The 21140-nt window shown below is 37.6% G+C and overlaps 1 protein-coding gene across 1 annotated transcript in view; it reads right to left on the bottom strand.

Moving 5' to 3' along the window:
• Positions 1-1597: 1597 nt before the first annotated feature.
• The window catches only part of ADAM10 (ADAM metallopeptidase domain 10), a 41315-nt gene continuing 21772 nt past the window's right edge, over positions 1598-21140 (bottom strand). The window contains exons 5-16 of the mRNA XM_063412462.1: positions 15107-15210; positions 13582-13731; positions 12365-12457; positions 11567-11750; positions 9733-9896; positions 8487-8670; positions 7443-7593; positions 6948-7131; positions 5674-5782; positions 5176-5396; positions 4346-4472; positions 1598-3872 (exon numbers count right to left, since the gene is read on the bottom strand). Of these exons, the coding sequence (XP_063268532.1) occupies positions 3778-3872; positions 4346-4472; positions 5176-5396; positions 5674-5782; positions 6948-7131; positions 7443-7593; positions 8487-8670; positions 9733-9896; positions 11567-11750; positions 12365-12457; positions 13582-13731; positions 15107-15210 (1766 nt within the window). The 3' untranslated portion in view covers positions 1598-3777. The remainder of the gene's footprint in view (positions 3873-4345; positions 4473-5175; positions 5397-5673; positions 5783-6947; positions 7132-7442; positions 7594-8486; positions 8671-9732; positions 9897-11566; positions 11751-12364; positions 12458-13581; positions 13732-15106; positions 15211-21140) is intronic.

A 21140-nucleotide genomic window follows, 5' to 3' on the forward strand; every position in this document is an offset into this window, starting at 1 on the left:
GAAAATTAAAAGAACATTCAGTACTTGAACTCTTGCGGATATGAGGATACTTCTGATGCCATTGTTCACAAATCTTACACCCAAATAAATTCTGTCCCTGTTTTGACAGCCATACACTAATTTCTGATATAACAGTGGAATAAAGCCCAAGCTGTAATACATCTCACCATTCCTGAACATAAACCTGAAGTCATACGTACAATTTCAAGTGCCTGTCGTGGTGCCTTACTCTGTGCTCCCTGAATTACTCCTGTCTCACTCCATCCAGCTGACTTGAGAGCTTGGAAGCCACCAGGTGCTTACTGCTGGCCCAGCTCAGTGACAGGATGCCTGCTGTCCTTTTCACCACCTCTCTGCAATAATGAACCTCCAATACCCAGGAATAAAAACCTCTTCCTTCCTTTTTGTGTTTTTCCTGAAAGAAATATTGGAACACTAATTAAAACCCAAATTCCATCAATGGTGTGGTATGGTATAAAGTTTCACAGCTTAAGAGGACTTTGAATGCCTTTTCCACACTCATACCATTCTGACTATGCTGTATGTGCTTCTACATGAGGTGAATGTATACATGTAATAACTATAAATAAAAGTTTATAGTAATAATATAAAAATGTATATAAAAATAATATAAAAATAAATATAAAATAAAATGTTTTCATTAAGAAATGCAAGATGAATAAATTAATAGGTACAAAAAAGATTATGTCAAATATTAGCTAGAAAAATTAAGTATTGATTTGTTTCATATATAGTTTAAAATATACTTGAAACTTGTCTTTGAGCTGCTTAGGCATCCACCCCTCTGGTCTGAGTTCCTACAGAGATTTAAACACAGTCACCACCACCTCGATGAGGATTTGCAGGAGGGCTCTGCTCCAAGGGATTTCCTTTTAATGCCCCTTGCACAGACAGTGCTATTTAGCTACAGGGAGAAGCACTTCTATAAAAAGTCATGGGGGTGGTGGCAGGAGCATTGTGAGGAAGGAACTCTGAGAGTGCTTTGATAACATCAAAGTCCATCCTGCTCACTTTGGGAAACAGATGTCCAAGCAGGCCACTCTCAACAAACAGCCCTCAAAATGGAAGAGTCACTGGCAGGACCTGGCTTTTAAAAACAGTCTTATCACTTAAATCAACCATAACACACATAAAAACCCAGAGACCCAGCTCAGCAGTTCTAAAACACAAAAAGCACATTTGCTCCTTCTGTAAGTCCCATCCATCAATTGTGTATTCAAAGTATTGCACATTAATTCCAATATTCCTCTCCAAATAGATTTCCAAAGGTATCCAACAGATGATGCCAGGCTTGAACATCCCACCAGCAACTAATTTTCATTTTGAAGGTAAGAAAAGTTTTATTCCTGTGATCATGTAAGTAATTTTAAATTAATTTCATGGCTTTCCCTAAACAGGTTACAAAAACACATTTATTCTTATATATAACTGCAGGACGTTAAAATTGAGAGGGGCACTTTGACAGAGAGTACAACTACAGTTTGGCGTGACAGTAAAAGCCAAAAATCAAGCAAAGAGGAATCTGTGTATTCCTCTTTGCTTTCAGGGCTCAACAAGTAAATGGATCTTCAGAAGATTATTTCATCAAGTCTATTTATTAATGCATTTCAAGTTTCAAAAAACCTTACATATCTTTGCACAATACTTTATTTTTTGCATTTTTTAGTAAAAATTTCCAAAGTGAACAAAAAAGAGACTGTATAAAACACAGTGGACATGAAATCGACAGTAGTATTCTGTTTCATTGTCTTGAACTTCCTTTCGGCTTTACCACATCTTGACTTGCAGTGGAGAGTTCAGTGCACATTTCTGTTTTCAAAAAACATTTAACTTAGACTCAAAATAAAATAGGGCAGCATCTGTCTGCCAAAATCCTACCACAGGATAACATTACAGGCAAAAAATTTACATGTTCCAAAGTCTACCACACTCAAGAAGTTACTAAGAACTCTTGCTGAATAAAAGTCACCATTTTAGAAATGCAAACCCACTTCCAATCTTTGCACAGTCTTGAAACAAATGTATTTAAAATGACTTAAAAGCAACTACATACACTTCTAACTAGTTAAGATCATTTAGAATTATTTATATAGTCTATTGGACTTGGGGTTTCATGTACAAAATTTGTCTCTAAACCATGTACAAAAAGCTGTATTTTGAAAAAGTTACCACATACTGTACAAGTTTACAAGGAAGAGATCCCATTATATTCTGTAACATTTTTGGCCTTGCTGGCTTGCGTCACATTATGAGAATGATTGTGTAAACCTTATACTCTTAAAAAACAAAACAAAACCAAAAAAAAAACAAACAAAGGAAGCCTGTCCAACCCTTAGTAAATTTTTTCCTAAGCAAAGCCAGGAAAATTATAGCCATTTGCATCTCTAATTAGCTTGGTGCTTTTGGAAAACAAGCAATAAATACATCACAAGCTTAAACATTTTGTAATGCCCCCTTTCATCTCCTGCATAGCAGTAAGCACCTTAAGACATCTTTTATTTAATCTTCAAAAATGCCAATTATTTACATTCGTAATAAAAACTCTGGAATGGGACATTGTGCTGTTGAACTTCACTACTGGTATAAATGTGGGAAAATTGGTAGTCCTAACTACAGTTTTAACTCTGCCTCAGTAGCCAGACAAGTCACTCTACTTTAGTGGTTATCAATCAACAGTATCATGCTGAAAAGTTATCCAAACACCTGATAAATTAAAAAAGAAAATAAAAAAACTACAGCTTTTCTTTCTTTCCACATCCCTTAGAACATGAGCTTGATTACCAAACTGTAAGAATATCTGAACATCCCAAATAAAGTGGTTGCAATTTTTAAAACAAGTTGAATAACAGGCAGAACTTTCTAATAAAGCGTGGAAATATTTGATCTAACTATTGATTATTTCACTGAATAATCAGACAAATTAAAAATATTTATGCTGAGCTACAAGGAAGACACTTAACATAAAACATTTTTGAAACATTCTGACACTTGCAAAGTTTGCAGAACACATTGTTAAATCTCTCTAAGACCATCCAGTCTTGCATGCTGTGTCTTAGCAGCTGTTGGATAAAGATGAAATGAGTGCTTGAAACAACTTTGATAACAATAAAAAAAGTGTGATTGGATTCAGAATTGCTGTGTAAAGCATCACAGGACCCTTGACCACTACACACCATCATCCTCTGTTATCCTGAGTATGTCAATTAAACAGTAATTTCTTCATTAATAGCGGAAAAGTTTTATAATACAAAGAAACATCCATATTGCAATTCTCTTGTTTACAATTGCACACAAGTACGGGTGTACGTTAGAAATACATGTCTGCATATAACAAGGTATATACACCGACAGGTAACGTCTCCAATGCTGAGGTGGTCTAGCTTCCTAGCCTTGTCTGGCAGTTGAAAAATAGATCTTTTTCTCAATTCTTGAGTAAAAGTCTTACTACAGCCATATTTGCCTGCAAGTGAAGAAAATGCAGCAATGAAGAGCACAGAAGGGGAAAGAATCATGATATGCTAGGACTTTGTGCCACTAAATCAAAAAAATTCAAGAAAAACACTTGTCTTCTTTTGGAGCTGGAAGATTCTCTCATTAAAAATTAATCCCTTCCACTTGTTTTGAGGGCACACCATGCCTTTTTTTTTTCCTCTTCAATTTTTGAGAGTTAGACTGGGGACAATGACTTATTAGGTTTTCTTTGGAGTGAGTTTTCCCATTGTAGGCACTAGGAAGAACCAAGGCAAAAAGCTGCAGTCAGCGTCTCATATGTCCCATCTGATAACTCTCTCGGGGCCTTTGCCGCTGTGGGGGCTGAGTGGTTTGTGGTGGTCTCCTCCTTTTTAAAGTGCCTGTTTCAAAGAAAAGTAGCCATGATTAAAATGTATTTTAAAAACTCAAGTTATTTCCAGAAGGGCTGCCCTGGCCATGCAAATCAAGTACAGCTATTTTTCTGGAGGGCTTTGGATTCAGACCTGCAAAGTTTTAATCAGCTGAGTAACTGCATGGAGGATGTACAGAGTACATTCAGTATCTCATCAGTACCTCTCTAAACAGGCCAATTCTTACAAAATGCAGCATGGAATTGGAAATAAAAGCAACTCTGATGCTGGAAAAAGTCTTCAAAGATTTTTTTGATATGCATATTATGTTCTAGGAAAATAAGACAATAATTAGTTTTTCATGAATTGTTTCACTGGCATCAATTCCATTTGCAGTTTCACAGTGCCAGACTAAGAACTGTAGGTTGAAACACCTGAAATTTCTCTTTAGAACAAAACAACTGAAGAGAAAACGTTTCTCTAGGATTGGCTGGGGTACTCACCTGGAAGTGGTTTATGAGGAGGCAACTTTGGATTACTGCTTGGAGTGTGAACACTGCATATCTTAATGAAGCCAGCCATTAACATGATCAATGCAATTCCCATAAGCAACACTGCCCACCAGTAAGCCTAAAAAACAAAACCACAACAACAAAAAGATCATGTGGGGGTTGGCACACATGCACAGGAGACAGAGGACACTGAATATGGCTTTATACTGCATTTCAGAAGTCATGGAAAAGCTTTCTGAAACATCACCAAGAACATGCGATCCTACATTTGAAAGAAATGTCAAAGAAATGTCCTGAAGTTCTTCCACAGAAAAGCCCCAGTACTTCCATTCTAGTATCAGAAAGGTACTTCACAGAAGATACACTCCAGCAGAGCTGTATAAGCCTAAAACAATCAACAGCTTACACAAAATTGCCTGTGCAGCTCTCCAAGGGTGTCTCACTCTAGCTCTTCTTCTAGTATATTATTATTAAAGTGTCATCTAGCACAATAAAAATGATGAATGCTAAAGATCAAAATACTTAGTTCCTTAAAAGAAGTCAGAACATTCAAATATGAAGAGTCAAAACATGAAAAAAACAGTAAATTAAAAATGTCAATGGGTAGAGGTATTAACAGATCCTATTTACTTGTTTGTTTCCATTCCCTTTCTAACAAACTTATTTGTTGCACACAGGGTGCTTACAGAAAATCTAGTAAAACAAGGGCTAATTATACTTTGAAAAATGCTGAAGCACTCTGCACATCAACACTTATCAACTGTGAATCCTGATTACCAAGAACATTTCATATCAGACTTATAATATAAAAATACACGTACCACAATCCACTCAGCAATATTTTCATATAGTTCTGGATTAAAAATTGCTTTCTTTAATCTAGCCAGAGGGCCATCAGCATCTACTAGCCGACACCTCATGAACACATCACAGTAGCCTTTGAAATCATTGCAGGGAGAGCCAGGTTGCAAAGTGATGGTCTCAAGATGGAAATACTCCTGCCATCGGCTCGAGCCTGTGCTTGCACAAGTAGCTGGGTCCACTGAAAAGTGAATACAAACTGATCAAACCATTGTTGCATTAAAGCATCTCTGCATGCAAACCCAGCCTTGTGTTTAATTGTTCAAAATGCTTTTCCATTAATCTGTAAAAATGCAGAATATATGGTTTATTTCTTACACAGTACAATGCAATGTCTGTCTGGAACTACGTTTGAACAAAATGCTCTCAGAGGTAACAAAGCCTCAAGTACAAACACCATGAGCAGGTTCCTCAGAGCCTCCTGCTCTATTTACACCTGTGATTCAGATAAATCTTACTTTTCCTCATGCAGCAGACATGGCACAGCTCTCTGTCGTCCTTGCCATCTGAACTAGCACATGTACACTCCTCCAAGCCGTGCTTCTCACAGATAGAGCCAGCACATTGCTGTGGGAGACAGAAACACAGCAACACAAAAATCAATTCCACTTTTAAGCACACTGACATTAGAAAAGATATTAAAAATTAATATCTGAAAGCATAGGATTAAAGATGCTTATCAATAAAAGCAACTGCTTCAATTTTTTTTTTCCAAAGCTTATAAACAAAAAAATTATTACAGTTAGTCAATGTCAATATTTTGGCGCATTTTCTATTTTTTTAAAAGGTGATTTACCCTATCTTATTTTTTAACACAGTATCTTCTTTTATAACCTGAGAGTACCCTGCAAAATACCCACAGCACCACAGTTCACACTGAAACATGACTACTCAAAACTCTGGTTAGAAAAATAAATCTAATGCAGGTATACCCAAATATTTCTCTTGGAAAACAATAAAAAATAATGGCAGAAAAGAGTCTGTATTTAATTTCATTGTGTGAGGATCCTTCAAACTCCAAGTTCAGTGTGTTCATAATTTTGTTTCAAAATCAGTAACTATACAAAGACCATTCTTCTGTCTTTAAGATGGCTATAAATTAGCTGAAAAATATTACAAGCAGTACTTGATTAAAATCCTGGACTGTGGAAAACAAACATAGAGCAACACAAGTTACAGGTCTTTAAAAGGATGACTTTTGCTTGTGTTTGCTTCCAAGTAAACAGAGATCAATTTATAAGAGACTTCCCATCAATATTTCATAGCAACTGCCATGTTCTCTTTAACCCAGGAAACCAATGGCAGTTCAGAATCATTCTAATTCCATATGCTCACACGTCAGTGCTGTATGTACATGTTTGGAGAAACTGTGTGTTGTCAATAAACTAAATTCAACCTCTATTGGCAGTATGTCCAGTTTTATAAAGCAACAGAATTATTGACCAAGACTGAAGTGAAAAGGTAGCACTAGAAAATAATCCTGATTTTTAGAAGTTTTTTTACAAAAAACTTCAAATGTAACTTTCTCCGACAGTTCAGCTACCTTGGGATTTGTTACCTACTTCTTAATCCTTGGTGTACTTTCACTGTTATTTTGACTGACACCAATAAACCAAACATCTACACAGAAAGAGACTGAGCTGGCACTCCTGTGCAGTAAGTACAGAATCAATTCACAATACAGTGCCCTGCAATGAACATCAGCAGTTACACAGGACTGTAAAAACCATACCCCCTTTATGCAGACTTGGGTGTTCCTGTTGCACACGGTGAAGTTTTCTTTGGGTTCAGATATTGGGCAGAGAGCACTGACACCATTACACATCCCCTCCTTAGCACAGTCAGAGTCATTCCGACACTTGTCTGTCCTTGATTTGAAATCGCACTGGGCAGTGCAACACGGGCCTTGGCTGGGGCTGGGAGGAAACACAGATTGTGGATGCCAAGAAAATGCATGAACCATTCCAAACAATCTACTCAAGCACTCAACAAATTTCTGATTTGTGCTTATCAAAATGTGACTTGAAAATAATTTTTACCATAGCATAATTATGCTTTTGTACTTCTCACTCGTTGTATAAAGCAGTTTAAACACAATCAGTACTTTCATAAAAATGTAGGTAAGCAGATACAGATTCTGAAGTCCCCACTTTTTAAAGTTAAATTAGATTAAAGTTCCCATTAAATGCCCAAAATTGAAGTGTAGGGTAACACATGTGAACAATACCTGCAGTTTTTGCCTGGTCTTAACTTGCATTTTTTATCTTCTGGTTGGTTTGCATCATAACAGCAGTCATCTTTACACTGGTCACTATATCCACAATCACACTCTTCTCCTTGTTCAACCAGTCCATTACCACAGATGGGCTGCCCAGACTCTGAAAAATGCCAGTATGTTTATATATAAAGCAGTAAAGAAAATGCAAATACTTATAAACCTTAACAAGCATCCAGCTAATCACGACTGAAAGAGCCTGCTCAAGTTGGACTTTAGACTAGGGCTCAAGCCAACTCGCAGCACTGCACAACACCCAGCTCAGTCATTCCTGTAATTCACACAATTTTAAGCCTCTGAGTAGAAGGTTTGGCTGTTAAGAGTGAGAGTGTAAGAATAAGCTTTCTGCTCAGTCTCCCAGGGAGCTGCATCCTTTCCTGCACTCCTTTAACAGTCAGAGAACCTTGAGGCCAAGGCTGATGGTACTGGGGTGAACTATTCCAAAATCCAAACCTACTGAGTACATGTGCAAACCCATGTGAGCGTGAGCTCACAAAACTGGTGAACACTCACACATCGGACTCCAGAAAGAAAAATTCATGCAAAATTCTTTTTCATGTCTAAACAGGATTCCCTGCAGTTTAACATGTGCTCCTTACCTCTAGTCCTTTCACAATGAGCATGACTGAAACCAGAGTGACCGTGTTTGTTCCCTCCCTCCCACCAGGCATTTACACAGACAGAGAAGAGCCTCCCCCAGCCTTCTCTGCTCCTCACTGAACAGGCTCTCTGAGACTCTCCAATTATGTCAGATGCTCCAGTCCCTTAATAATCCTTGTGGCCCTTTGCTGGACTCACTCCAATATGTCCTGCTGTTTCTGTGCTGGCCAGCCCAGAACCTGACACAGTACTGGAGATCTCAAATTCAATTCTTTACTTGCAGAATCTTCCAGTAAATTTTAAAAAATAAGGTAAATAAAAATAAATTTAAAAATTTTAATTAAGCATTACAGTAATATCTTAGCTATTCTGCTTTCAAGAAGATTAAAAACATACCAACAAAACAATTATTTCTCTTTTTCTCAAGAACTTGGCTGATATTTCGAATGCTACAGATAGAGAACTTATTGTTGTTAAGTTTGTCCCCAGACGTAGCTCTTGCATACATGATATAATTGCCATTTTCCTTCTGTCCCAAGTTCTTGGACTCTCCAGGGGTGCACTCCATTCCAGAATCATGCTGCAAAACAAATATTTTACAACTAACTCAATCATGGCAGCTGCAAAAGTAACCTCGATTTGGTAGCCTTATACAGAATAAAAATATAAAAACAAACCACCATCTTACATTCTCAGGTTCTTTCCAATACAAGAACTATATATAATTCCAAGGTTTGATTTTGGGTTCTCTTTGTTCTGTTGTTTTTGTTCCCCCAAAGACAACAGTAGCAAGTATCTAATTTTCTTAAGTTTCATTTTATTTGCATTCTTGGTAGTTTAGCCCCAAGTGCACGTCCTGGGATGAACAGTGGCTTGGAAAAGCTGCCATCTCCTAAAAGGAATGGCTTTATGATCACAGCAGGGTAATCAGCATTCTGTGGAATAAAAGCGGGAGGAGCTAACAGAAAGCACAGTCCATTCTTCTTGTTTGCTTTGAGGGAGGTACAAAGAGAACTTCAAAACAGAGCAGGAATTTGTCAGCCAGTGACTACATCTACAATATCCAGCACGAGGAATGAAATGCATTACACACTGGCAAAACAAAAAGCCTCATGCTTTCAAGCTTGCCATAAACAAGCTGCATCCCTAAAAGTCTGTGAAACAGTTCTGTTCAAAAACATTCTTCTTGGTGTCCTAATTCCCTCCTCTATTTTCTTACATGAACTTGTCACTATAAAACATCTAACATTCAGCAAGTGAGCCACTTGCTGAATAAAGTGTCATCTTAATCAATGTTGCAGTGCTCCTTCCTCCTCTCCAGGATAAAGTACAATATATTTAACAAGATGTGTGTGACCCTACTCTTCATAAAGACAGGGAAGTATTTAGGGAACAATAATCAAGTACCTTTGTAAGGGATTGAACTAATATAAATAAACAATTCACAAAACGCACAGTTGCACCAGTGTTATCAAATACCAATAAAAGGGTTCAGTTGCCATCCACTTTCTTTGTATATAAGGAATGTGCTCATGGGGTCAGGGTTCTGCTTTCCTGGTTTGTAAGAAGCAAAACCTCCATTTGTAAATCCCACCCAATGAAATGGCTGAGAGTGAGTTAACAGATCACCAGTAATACTTACAGGGGAACCAAAGTTATGCCCAACCTCATGAGCAAAAGTAATGTGAGAAACCTTGGGGGGCACATGAGAGCCATAGTTCTGCACAGTGATGATTCCAGTGTTCAGAGACTTCTTCTTACCATCAGAATACAATTTGCTTTTTTCACATATTCCACCAGAGCTCCCTGCAATCCCACAAAAGTGCAACAGTCACACATTTAGGGAAAAAAGTGTTGTGTTATTTGTCTATTGACATCCAGAGCAACACACAGTTTGTCTCTGCAGGTTTACAGACTGAGATCTCTATAATTAATATCAACACAACCTTGAAAGTAGATTAGATTTATTCACACAAATGCTCTCAACACTGATTGGATCCCTTCACACAAGCAGTTAGCTGCTTTAAAACTGCTTTTGAGAGCTATTCTGGGCATTCACTGCATGGATGAGCCCTTATTCCACCACACCTGTAGTACAAGAATAGCAGGGTGCAATGTCCAACAGAAGTGGCCTCAATCTACATCTTATTTGCATTTCACAGAGTAAAAAAATACATGGTAAATTCAGAGATCCTCTCTCACAGCAAGAGCTTTTATATAAAACGCCTAACGTTACCTACTCATCATTGTCAGAAAAAGTACAAACTGAAGCTGAAAATGCTTTTGATGTGGTGGTTAATGAGACTCATGTTTAGAAGGTTGACCATCAAGTGCATCACGCTTGCTGTTTGGAAAATTCCCAAAATTCTGACTTTAATTTCACCAAATTTTTCCCTAATTTGAGTTTTTACTGAAGCATTATTAATGTTCTAAAATTCAGCTATTCTACTGCTAATGTAAATGGTGTCTGAAGACCACTCTAAAAAAAGTCTTTCTTAAGTAAAATTTTGATTCAGTAACATATCCCATTTCATCTACGTCAGTATGTGTGTTAAGGATGAGACTCTCAAAGATCATAGTTTTTCTCAGTTAAATTCAGCTTTGAAAGCAGTGTTTATGGAGTGCACATTCCCATCCACCCTGTGCTGGCTCAGTGTATACACTAGAATAGCCATAACAGACCCAATTTCTCATTTCTATTCACCATCTGGGCATTATTTTTCCTATGGTTCCTCCACAGTCACTAAGGTTAGTCCACACAGATGGGCACCAATATATCAACTATAACCAATATATCAACTATAACCAATATATCAACTGCAGTCACGGGTCTATTGATCTCTTCCCCCTCATGAACAGTTTCATGTTTCTTCCACCATTACTCAATTCTGTTAAAGCTCTCAATAATGTTCTCATTAAGGCATCCTGTCTCTTGCAAAGCCTCACTGATTGAGATTTCTTTTACATCAAAGCACATACTTTAGACCCAAAATACACACCTAGACTGAAACTGATGAGAATCAGTTCAAGAAGAGTCATGCAGTAATTATTCTGTTATCTCCCAGAACGAGATCTCACTGATTTAAGAAAAAAATCTTTCAATATTACCTAGAAAACCTAAAGGTTCTGCTGAGTAGTTCTCATAGTAGTAAGCTCTGTTCATATAGAGCAGAAATACTTGTTTTATTTGTCACTTTACTCGTCATTCACACCTACCATGAATAAAAAGCAATGCAAGTAATTTCACCTTTTTACAACAAAGTATGTTTTTCTTTATTATTCATATCCTGCTCATCAGAAATACAGAAAGATGAATTGAAATGGCACAATATACTAAAAATAAAATTAAACATAACCAACCAAAATTGTGAAAAGCTAGGAGCTTTGCTGTCAGTTTAAAAGATGGATTCTGCCTTTCTTCTAGTGCCTACCTACAGAACCTGATTTCATAGCACTGAAGGCTTGTACAGAATTACCTGAAGGGGCTCCAACCCAAGCCAGACCAAGGACTCCATCATCAAAATCACGGTCTGTAAACACATAGGCCAAGCAATAATCATCATGATTCTGCTCTGAGTTCAGTTCCAGAAACTTTTCCACACCAATGTTAGGAAATCTAAAGGGATTGGAAGAGTCCTTCTCATCTACGGTTGTGTTAATCTAAAAGTAAATTGAAACAAACTGTCAGACAGGATTCATTTCCACTTGCACATGCCAGCTAAGAGGCTCACTGCTGTCAGTGCCTTGCTATGTTATGGAGTTAAAGATGTTGTTTAGAATTTAAAAGCCTTCATTGTAAATATCACCCCGGTAACAAAGCCCTACAACAAATGAAGAATTGCATTTATGTAGTAAATCCCCATTGTCTTATTTCCTTCTATTTCTTTTCCATCAGTACTCAAAATTTTGTATTTATCATCCTAAATTATCACTTTTACAAGGAAGTCCCAATCTGGACAGCCATTTTCTGTTTTAGTGCTAAAGTTATTGGAGAATAGCAATAGTCTCTTCACCACACAACAACAGTGCTGAAACAAAGTTGACTCCTACAGAAAAACTGACCACAGCTTAATAACAGAAGTAGTGGGCTTTTGACAATAATCACTAAAACCAAAGTAAATAAATGGTTTAGGGCATCATTTCCTGCAGAGACACTTGTTCTAAAGAACTGCTATAAAACAATAAATGGGTGCAAGTGAACAGGAACAAGACATGTGAAGAACACAGCCTCAAAGCAGCACCAGTGAAGCTGAAAGCATTTCCAACACACTTACTCTGATTCGTTTCACCATGAAGCTGATGTTACGGATCCCTGAAAAGTCTGTGGACTGGTAAATGGTGTCAATGGCTTTAACATGGCTGGAAATCTGTCGAAAACAAAAGTGTCTACAGTTCAGAGATCTATGCACTGCATTGTAGCTTATCTAAAACAGAAAGGCCTGCACTCCTACAATGATATTGTGCTGTAGGAGCTCCTAACAGAGCTTTTGAATTAAGTGATGGCACCTAATGGAAATAAATCACTACCAGTACCTGCATCACCACCATGCCAAAGGATTTTGCCATTTGAGTTTTTTAACATAACTCTATCAACTTTCAGATAGCTGTTTGTGATACTCCTTTACTCACTGCTTTGGTAAGACACCACTGTAGTGGAAATCATATTCAAAGTACTTTATTTCTTTCTTGGAGAAAAAGATTTACTTGTTAAGATTTGTTCTTTCATTTCTGGTAGGAGACATTTGTGAAAAACACTAATCATTTACCTTTTCTAGCACGTAGAAATGCTAATTCACTAAAAAGCTGATTTTGAAGGTGACTTCTGAGCTTTGAAAAATGCTGCCTGAATGGCCTATGTATAGTGTGATAAATAGTAAAATTCAGATCTGCAAGTGGCAGAGAAACTTCAGACTTCAGAAGTATGTTAACATGCTAGCTATACTTTTAGCTAATTATCAGCAAAACCACAGAATCATATGGACCCTTTTCCCAGTTAACAGCATAGTGACAAATAAAAAGCATCTGCCTTTAGCTGCCACTGCTTTTTTAACCATCCACTAGATCAGATACTACAGGAATAGATCTCAGCATCGTTAGCTCACAGTGTTTTTGAGCTAGAATTTCAAAGGGAAGCCTATACAAGTGTTAAAACAGAGGCTTGGCAGGCTGTCAAACAGCACAGAACTCTTCAGTAATATTATTTTTCTGAGTAAGAACTGAGAACAGTCAGAGTGCAAGTCCTGCTCAGAGGTGTTAAACACACCACAGCTGCCATTACAGGAGGCACAAACGCCCAAGACTTTTGTCACAGAAACAGCATCTTTTCAGCAAAATAAAAAATGCTGTTTCAATTATGTCAAGACCATTTTAACAAATGAAACAAGACATTACAAAGTAAATAAGCAGAAATGCACACAGATAAGTTACATGAAATTTATCAGGACTACCTGAAGTAAAAGCAGGTGATTTAAAACAAAGGGACTGGAAATACCTGTGCAATCACAGCTTCTCTGGTTCCATAGTGCTTGTAGAACAAATGATCAGTCTGGATATACAGCTGACACGTGTTCTTTTCAGCCTGAGTGGCACGCTTTTTCCTCAAAAGCTGTGGATCATCCTGCTTAGGCTCTTCAACAGGCTTCTACAAACGTACAGGAAAGGAATACATTAATTTTGTAGTTCCACACTAGATTGCCTAACAATGATTCTAAACATACTCCACTAATACTGACAGATTTTTATTCTTTTTCTTTAACTTGCAAAGTCTGATGAATCTTGAATTAAGTACTTTATGCTCAGTTTTCAAATACTTTGTAATCTTAGCAAAAGCTCTCTCTGTGCTTCATTTTATTTTACAAAAGGCAGTCAACGTTACATAGACTTTTTCCTCCACGTGATCTTTGGAATTTTTCTTTTTTATAATCCTTTTCTAAGATAAACAACCAGTTGATAGGTTAGGAAAAAAAATCAGCACTGGTGGGACTTAACTGCACCTTCCCTAACAGCAGTTATTTCAAATTGTAATTCCCTTAGTCAGCTACCTCAGCAAACAGAAATGTTTATGCACTTCAGCATAGAAAAATGGGGCCCTGAACAAGAAGTTAAAGGAACTCTGGTTAGTCAAAGTGGTATCTGGTGGCTCATTGGCCTCTCTCAGTACTCACTGGTTGATGGCCTCTCTCTCCATGAAGCTTTACAGAGTTTTGGGGAAGCATGTTATTGTTATCAATGCTGAAAAGCACATCAATGTTCCAAATTTCTGGAGTCACAACATAAATAAAGTTGCTGATGCTATTAACAAGCCATATTGCATAGTTTTCTGGGTATATATTTAGCTGACACCACAAAATTATGCCAAGACTTGGAACAGCTCAGAACATAGCTAAGTTTAAAACTCAGTAATTTGCTGCTGGAAAAAAAGTATTTGGTGACATGTGGTGCAAATGCAAACCCACTGTGGGGTTCCAGCCAGGCACTGAGGTTCCTTTCACAGGACACTCACCTCTCACAGCAGCCAATCTGCAACGTGCTGGAACCCCCACAAGCTTACAGGATTGTTAGGAAGACCCTCCCACCAACACCACTTAACTTTCCACAGAAAGCACTCAGATATCCTAAGTGTGTTATATTAAAATAACTAGAAAATCTAGAAGTTATTACTCTTTAGAACCAATGTATTATTTGGAGATCAAGGGATCTTGAAACTCTTCCCTCTCAATTGCAATAAAGTATATTCCCTGTTTCAAGCTTGATTTCCACATCCATCTAAAATTCTGACTGTTGAAAAATTGGGGATCATGGAGGATTCAATAAGACTATAAGTAGCACAGCTGGGCTACAGAAGCAATGAGAAAAGGAATTTAGAAGAATTATGTTAAAAAGAAACCTCCAGCAATAATTTAAGTATCTCACAATTTGGAGGAATGACAGATCACCAAAAGTAAAAGAGACAACTTACAAGAAATAGGAAGTTACCACACTAAGTACTAATCATAATCCATTAGCCTTTGTTGTACCTCTGTTGTTGGTTCTTCTATACCAGTCATCTGGTACTTCTGCATTCTTTCAAATACTGAATGATCTGCACAACCTCCTTGTGGTCCATATTTATGTGGATATTCTAAAAAGAGGAAGGCCAGGTTGAGTTTTCAAATTCCAAGTACAAGTCCAAAATATGGCTGCATCAGCGCAACTTATTCAGTTGGTGTCCAATGTGGTTTGAGGGAAGCATTAGAAGATTCAAGATTTATGCAGCTTTTTTTCATGAAACATTTTTACTAAAATATTCTCAGTTTTACAAACAGAACAAAACTGACATTTGCTTCTTAACATTATTTTCTCAGGCAGCACAAGAAAATATGACGAGTAGTGCCTAACATAAGAACAAGAGCTTTTATTTACATATCTACACCCATTTGCTACATCTAAACCAGCCTTCAAAAAATGACATCACAATGGAAACTTATTAGATATCAATTATTAGATACACTGCTTGGGTAAGAGCAAGGAGGTTTTATGCTACTTGGTAAATAACCTAAGAAACCTTGCTAACATTCTTAGAGCATTTTATTATTTTATTCATCTTCCACTGATTTTTTGGAAGTTTTCCCATTATGCTATTTAACTATCAATACATAAGAAGGGAAATGCTAATGGATAGAACCACGGTTCAGTTAACCACTACCTGTTAGTTAAACCTGCCGGAGATCCAAACCAGTGAGAATATCCCACAATCTCCTGTTTAACAAGGGCAGCTCTTCAACAGTTGCCTGTGCAGACCTCATTGCACAAGGGAATTTGCTTCAGACACACGTGCTTAGCTTTTACTGTCAGTACCTACTGCAGATTTGTATTTGCAGAAGCTTCCTCTGGAGATGAGAAATACTCAATACTTCTCCCTTTGATTTCTTTGTGGATTTAACCCCATCATAAATTGGTGCCCAAGTAAGAAATAAGGGAATACAGATTATGGCAGCCACAGATCTGAATAGCTGACAAGTCAGTTTCTGTGGAGCAAACCAGTTCTAGCACCATCTCAACCACTTTTGTCAGGAATGTGCAAACTTTACCAAGGTTTGTTGTGCTGGGAGTTCTTGGTTGGTTCATTGTCTTCCAATTTTTGTTTGGGGAGGTGTTTATTTTTTAAAGAGTGGAGATCCAAATTCACAGAGTAAATAGAACAGACATGTAAGAGTAAAATTGTAAAGCCTAGGCACCAAGGACCTGATACCCACATTTCAGGTGATTTTGCCCTGGACTAGCTCTAGTCTGAGCTGTGGAATCAAGGCTTGGCAGGAGCTGGAGCACAGATGTGCTCCCTTGGAGTTTGGGCTCTGCTACAGTTTCATCTGACAGCTGCCTTTAATTATCTTTGACTCTTATGCCTGTTCCTTACAGTCATACTGCATGATACTGCTAAACCATTTCAATATACAGCTTACCTTGTGAGTTTATTTCATGATTTTCTACATATCGCTTTCCCTCATTTCAATTTCTACCACCATACAAACACCATTTTTAAACTGCTGTCTCATCACATTCCTCCCAGCACAGTGCCAGAAGAACGGAAAGAAAAAGAGAAAAATATGCTCTTACTGCCAGTCACCTCACCCAATTTGCTCCAGCATGGTAGTGGAACACTGACTTTGCTACAACCAGTATTAAACAAAAATCACCACTCAGTTGGAGTCACCTCCTACTTTTTGGGATCTTGTTTAATATCACTCCAATAGACTGGAGGGAGTTACAAGCAAAGGACTGTAGATATGATCCTTCCCTTCTCCATCTCCACCACCCTTTTTTCCTCCCACTACAGTATAAAAAACTCTACTGTATTTAGTCTGATGCAAATTTTCATTACTTACGACCTGACTTCACACCACTGACTGTTCCTCTGCAACAAGAGCAGTTACCCAGGGCCAGGAGCAATGAATGCCCATCCTGCCTTTCCCCCACACACTGCCCTGCAGAAAAACACTGCCCTGACAGCAACTCCTGCAGGAGCCCCACTCTGCAGCATTAGGACAACTGACAGAACAGCACTGGAAATAAAAGCTCTCAGTGTATTACACAGAATAATCTGTCTTTTCTCTCCATCTTGTTTCCCAAAGATGTTGGGAAATCTCTTAACACATTTTTTTATACTGATTGCCTGCAATTCAAATATTTCTCACTTCAAAAGTAATAATCTAGTAAGAAACACCTTAAAGCCATGACAGTTAAAATTACAAAAAAATGAACACAAAACAGCCTGTAACAGCAATTGCCAAGGTTTGGCATGTGCTGGAAAAGAAATCTCCCAGAGACAGATTTGAAACCACCCTGCTAATCACAGGAGACAGGTAAAACGGGATAGATCACTCTGGAACCATTTCTAACTTCCAAGGAAAGTTGCATATGAAGTTTTGATTTGCTAAATGCTGAACTGCTCCCAAACTGTGAAGGCACCATTCCCTCATCATCATTTGATTTCCATCCTACTTCCACCATCCCCTGCAGCAGCTCCATTTTTAAATATCTGAAGCTAAGCAAGAACTACCCAGTGCCAGATGACTTGGCCAGTTTTGACCCACGAGCCTGAAGTCTCATCCATGCTCCTGTGAAGCTTTTCAGTGCTCTGAGAGGTGCCAGCTTTCTGTGCAGCCTTCTGCCAGCCCTGGGGGATCAAGAGCTTCTCAGCCTATCCCTACCACAACTCTCAGAAGTGAAAAGGAAAAAACCTGCTTTCACCATGAAATGATTGCTTACAGTGAATGCAGAGTTGAGGAGAAAACAGAAGAGTATTTTCCAACAGAGCTACAGTACAATAGGTCAGTAACAGGTTCAATCTTCTAACTGGAAAAAATCATTAGGCAGAAAAAACCCCAACTTTTTATTTTCCAGTACTGTCCACTTTCAGGTTTTGTACATCCTGCCAGAATGTTAAAAATAATAAAGAGTAGAATAAAATAACAATAAACCTAAAAAACATCCACAAAATCTTGTAATTTCATACCTTCTGATTACAATGTGTTATTCTAACTAGATTAATTAGATGGCAGATGATTTTTTCAAAATAACTTTTTTTTTCCTTTTAAGAAGATGTACTACTACCTTCCACAAAGATATTCTTCAACATTTGATTTTTCTTCTTCTGATTATCAGTAAATAGTATGATCTGTTAAGCATTTAGGTTAACTTAATAATTACTGGATTTAGGCATCTTGGGCAAGGATGACATCAAACTTCCATTACAAATGATGAAAACTCAATTCTTTAACAGCCACAGAGATTTGCCCAATACTAGCAAAAGCAATAATGTCAGAATAAAACTGTAAATGTAAACAGATAAAAAAATCCTTATTGCAGATTTCATTTGCAGCACTCTGTGATGCTGTGCTCCCATGACAACTGTCATCACAATGTGATGAAAAAGAACCTGGGTTCTAATTAATAACACAGTTTGCAATGGTCAGTCTGGTCAGCAGACAGGGCTTTGCAAAATTACAAACCACTTCACTTTCTGTTCCTAGCTGTATGGCCCTTCCAAGATCAGAAAGACAATTAAGTGACCATGTTAATTTTCCAGAAGGTCTGAACAGGATTTTCCTGTATACTGTTGATCTGAAGAAATATTGATTTTCTATTTTACAGTATGAACTCAGGGAACTTGAAGCAAATTTGATTTAAATAAAGTAAATATATCCTCAACCTTAAAAAAATGTTTCCTAAATATCTTAATGTAAGTCAATTTGCATCTTTCTAACACTAAACTATAAAACAGTTTGATCAAGACTGGTTTAAAAACTAAAATCATTCAACTTGTGTTTCAAGTCATGAATAGAAGGCTGCCTTCCACTGGTCACCAGATCCACTGTAACAGACAAAAGCTGCCTTATAAAGTTGACAATATAATCCCCATTTACAAAACAACTTTTGTTTAACTACTGAAAAAGAACTCATTGAGATGCTAATCATATGTTGCATTGTGGTTTCTGAAAAGCACTAAAAAGCATATTGTTTCAAAAGGCTGAAACATGGGTGACCAAAAAAATACCCAAATTAAAGCAAAGACGACTTTTTACCTCAGTCTTTCCCGAGGTAGAAATGTCACCATTTTTGTTGCTTTTGTCCTACATAAGATAGTAGTGGTTTGGCTCTATTTCATGAGAGCTAGCTTTAGATTAGAGCAGTAACAACAAACTAGCAATGAATCTACTACAAAGCTTAGCTTTTCTGAGTTGGTGGAGATTTCTTGAAGCTGCAAGAATAGGTCTCATGAAAGACAAAAATAATTTAGCTTCAAAAGCAGCCTGCAGAATGAGACAGAAGCAGTTGTATACTCCAGATAGCTCAGACAACAGAAATCCTAGAGAAATCTATGGTCCCAATGACTGCAGCAACACCACACAATCAGAACACAGCACATCAGACTGCCCTGGCAGCAAGCAACAGGAGGGATGTGTTTTTAAATAGTGCTGCTTAGACCTTGCTCCAGGATGAGCTATTTTCAACCCTGCTGAGCAAGCAGCAGTGTTCACTCACTTGGCGATTTGGAAGCCATACTGCACTGCTGCCTTAATGTGGCTCACTGGAATAGATTTAGACCATCTCCTCTGATAATCTGATTTTGTTCCTAACTGATGGTTTTGATGCACTAGATTCAAGAGGAAAAAAGATGTAAGCCAACATACCAATACCTGAATAATTAAAACCAACCCAACATACCCTGCTCCCATTCATTAAGACATTAGTAAGATCAATTTCAACATTACTTTTTCCAGTTTCCAAAGAGATCCATTTACACTTCCACAACAGAGATCACTCCTACAAAACAGCAATAGTAACTTTCATAAAATCAATTTATCTGCTTCTTTAAGGCACAGTTCTATTTCTGTCAGTATTCAATAACAGTGAAGAGTATTTTTAGTCACTCACTATTTACAGCATAAGGAACTGGGACATGAGAATCTTCTTGCTTGTCTCAACCTTTGAAAACTGGGCCCATCACTGCCTTATGTCTCTTACTTTCCTCCACCCCCTCTTTTCAACAAGAGGGTTTGTTAATAAAACCCTTTATGAAGCTGACTGTGACTTATTTACACAAAGTCCTACATGAGTGGAAGTCCAACAATCCCATTAGCAAGCAGTGAACTGAACTGTTCAGTGAGACCTGTAAGATGCAACCCAAAACTTAGAGGCATGTGTGAATTATTCACAGAAATGTTATGAAAGATGTATCTTACAGTTCCACACCAGACTTCTGTAACTTTTTTATTACTTTTTCCCCACTACTCTCCTGCTAGAGCAGCAAAGTCAGTAACACTCCAACTGCAGCTAACAGGCAGAACTGCCTTCTCCCTTCTGAACTGACTTCCCCCCTGCTGAACTGACCAGCAACGCTCTGCAGAGATGAAAATGAAGCTCACGCTGCAGCTTCTCTTTAACAATCAAAAAGATGGAATGCTATCTCATAAAATTATTCTCAAATATGGGTTTTGTAAGCACCAGGAAAATATATACTTAGTCAGAAAACAAATACTGTTCACAAATTCAGTAAATGCTTTCGTTCACAAGCTCTTTAAAATTATGGAAATTCTATTTGCTTTTGCGTTAGTAATCATATTTACAGAATGAGTTAACAGGAAGGACAAACATATTTGCTAGCTCACAGCAATTTTAATATACTCAGAGACAGCACACATACTGCCACTGAAAGTAAAATACAAAAAACCCACCCAAATTTGCTGAGTTTTTAGTGGAGAAAGATCACTTCTCTTCACTGCATTCACACAAGAGAAGTAATCAAGGAGAGTAATATGCAATAACCCTGTTTTTTTCACTGGCTTACAGCACAGAGAAAATTATAATATACAAAGCTGAATCACAGTCAGATTTTCCTCATCTAACTTCCTATTCTTTGACAATTCTTTTCACAATGCAGTCTCATTATGACATACTTTGAAAATGATTTATACATACATCATTATCAGAGTGGTTCAAGTAATTCCTAGTGGTCTAATCCAAGCCTCCTCAGGCACAGTGGCCTGATGGGACATGTTTTTAAATGAA

Source organism: Prinia subflava, chromosome 15, assembly GCF_021018805.1.
Source record: "Prinia subflava isolate CZ2003 ecotype Zambia chromosome 15, Cam_Psub_1.2, whole genome shotgun sequence".
NCBI classification, from domain to species: domain Eukaryota; kingdom Metazoa; phylum Chordata; class Aves; order Passeriformes; family Cisticolidae; genus Prinia; species Prinia subflava.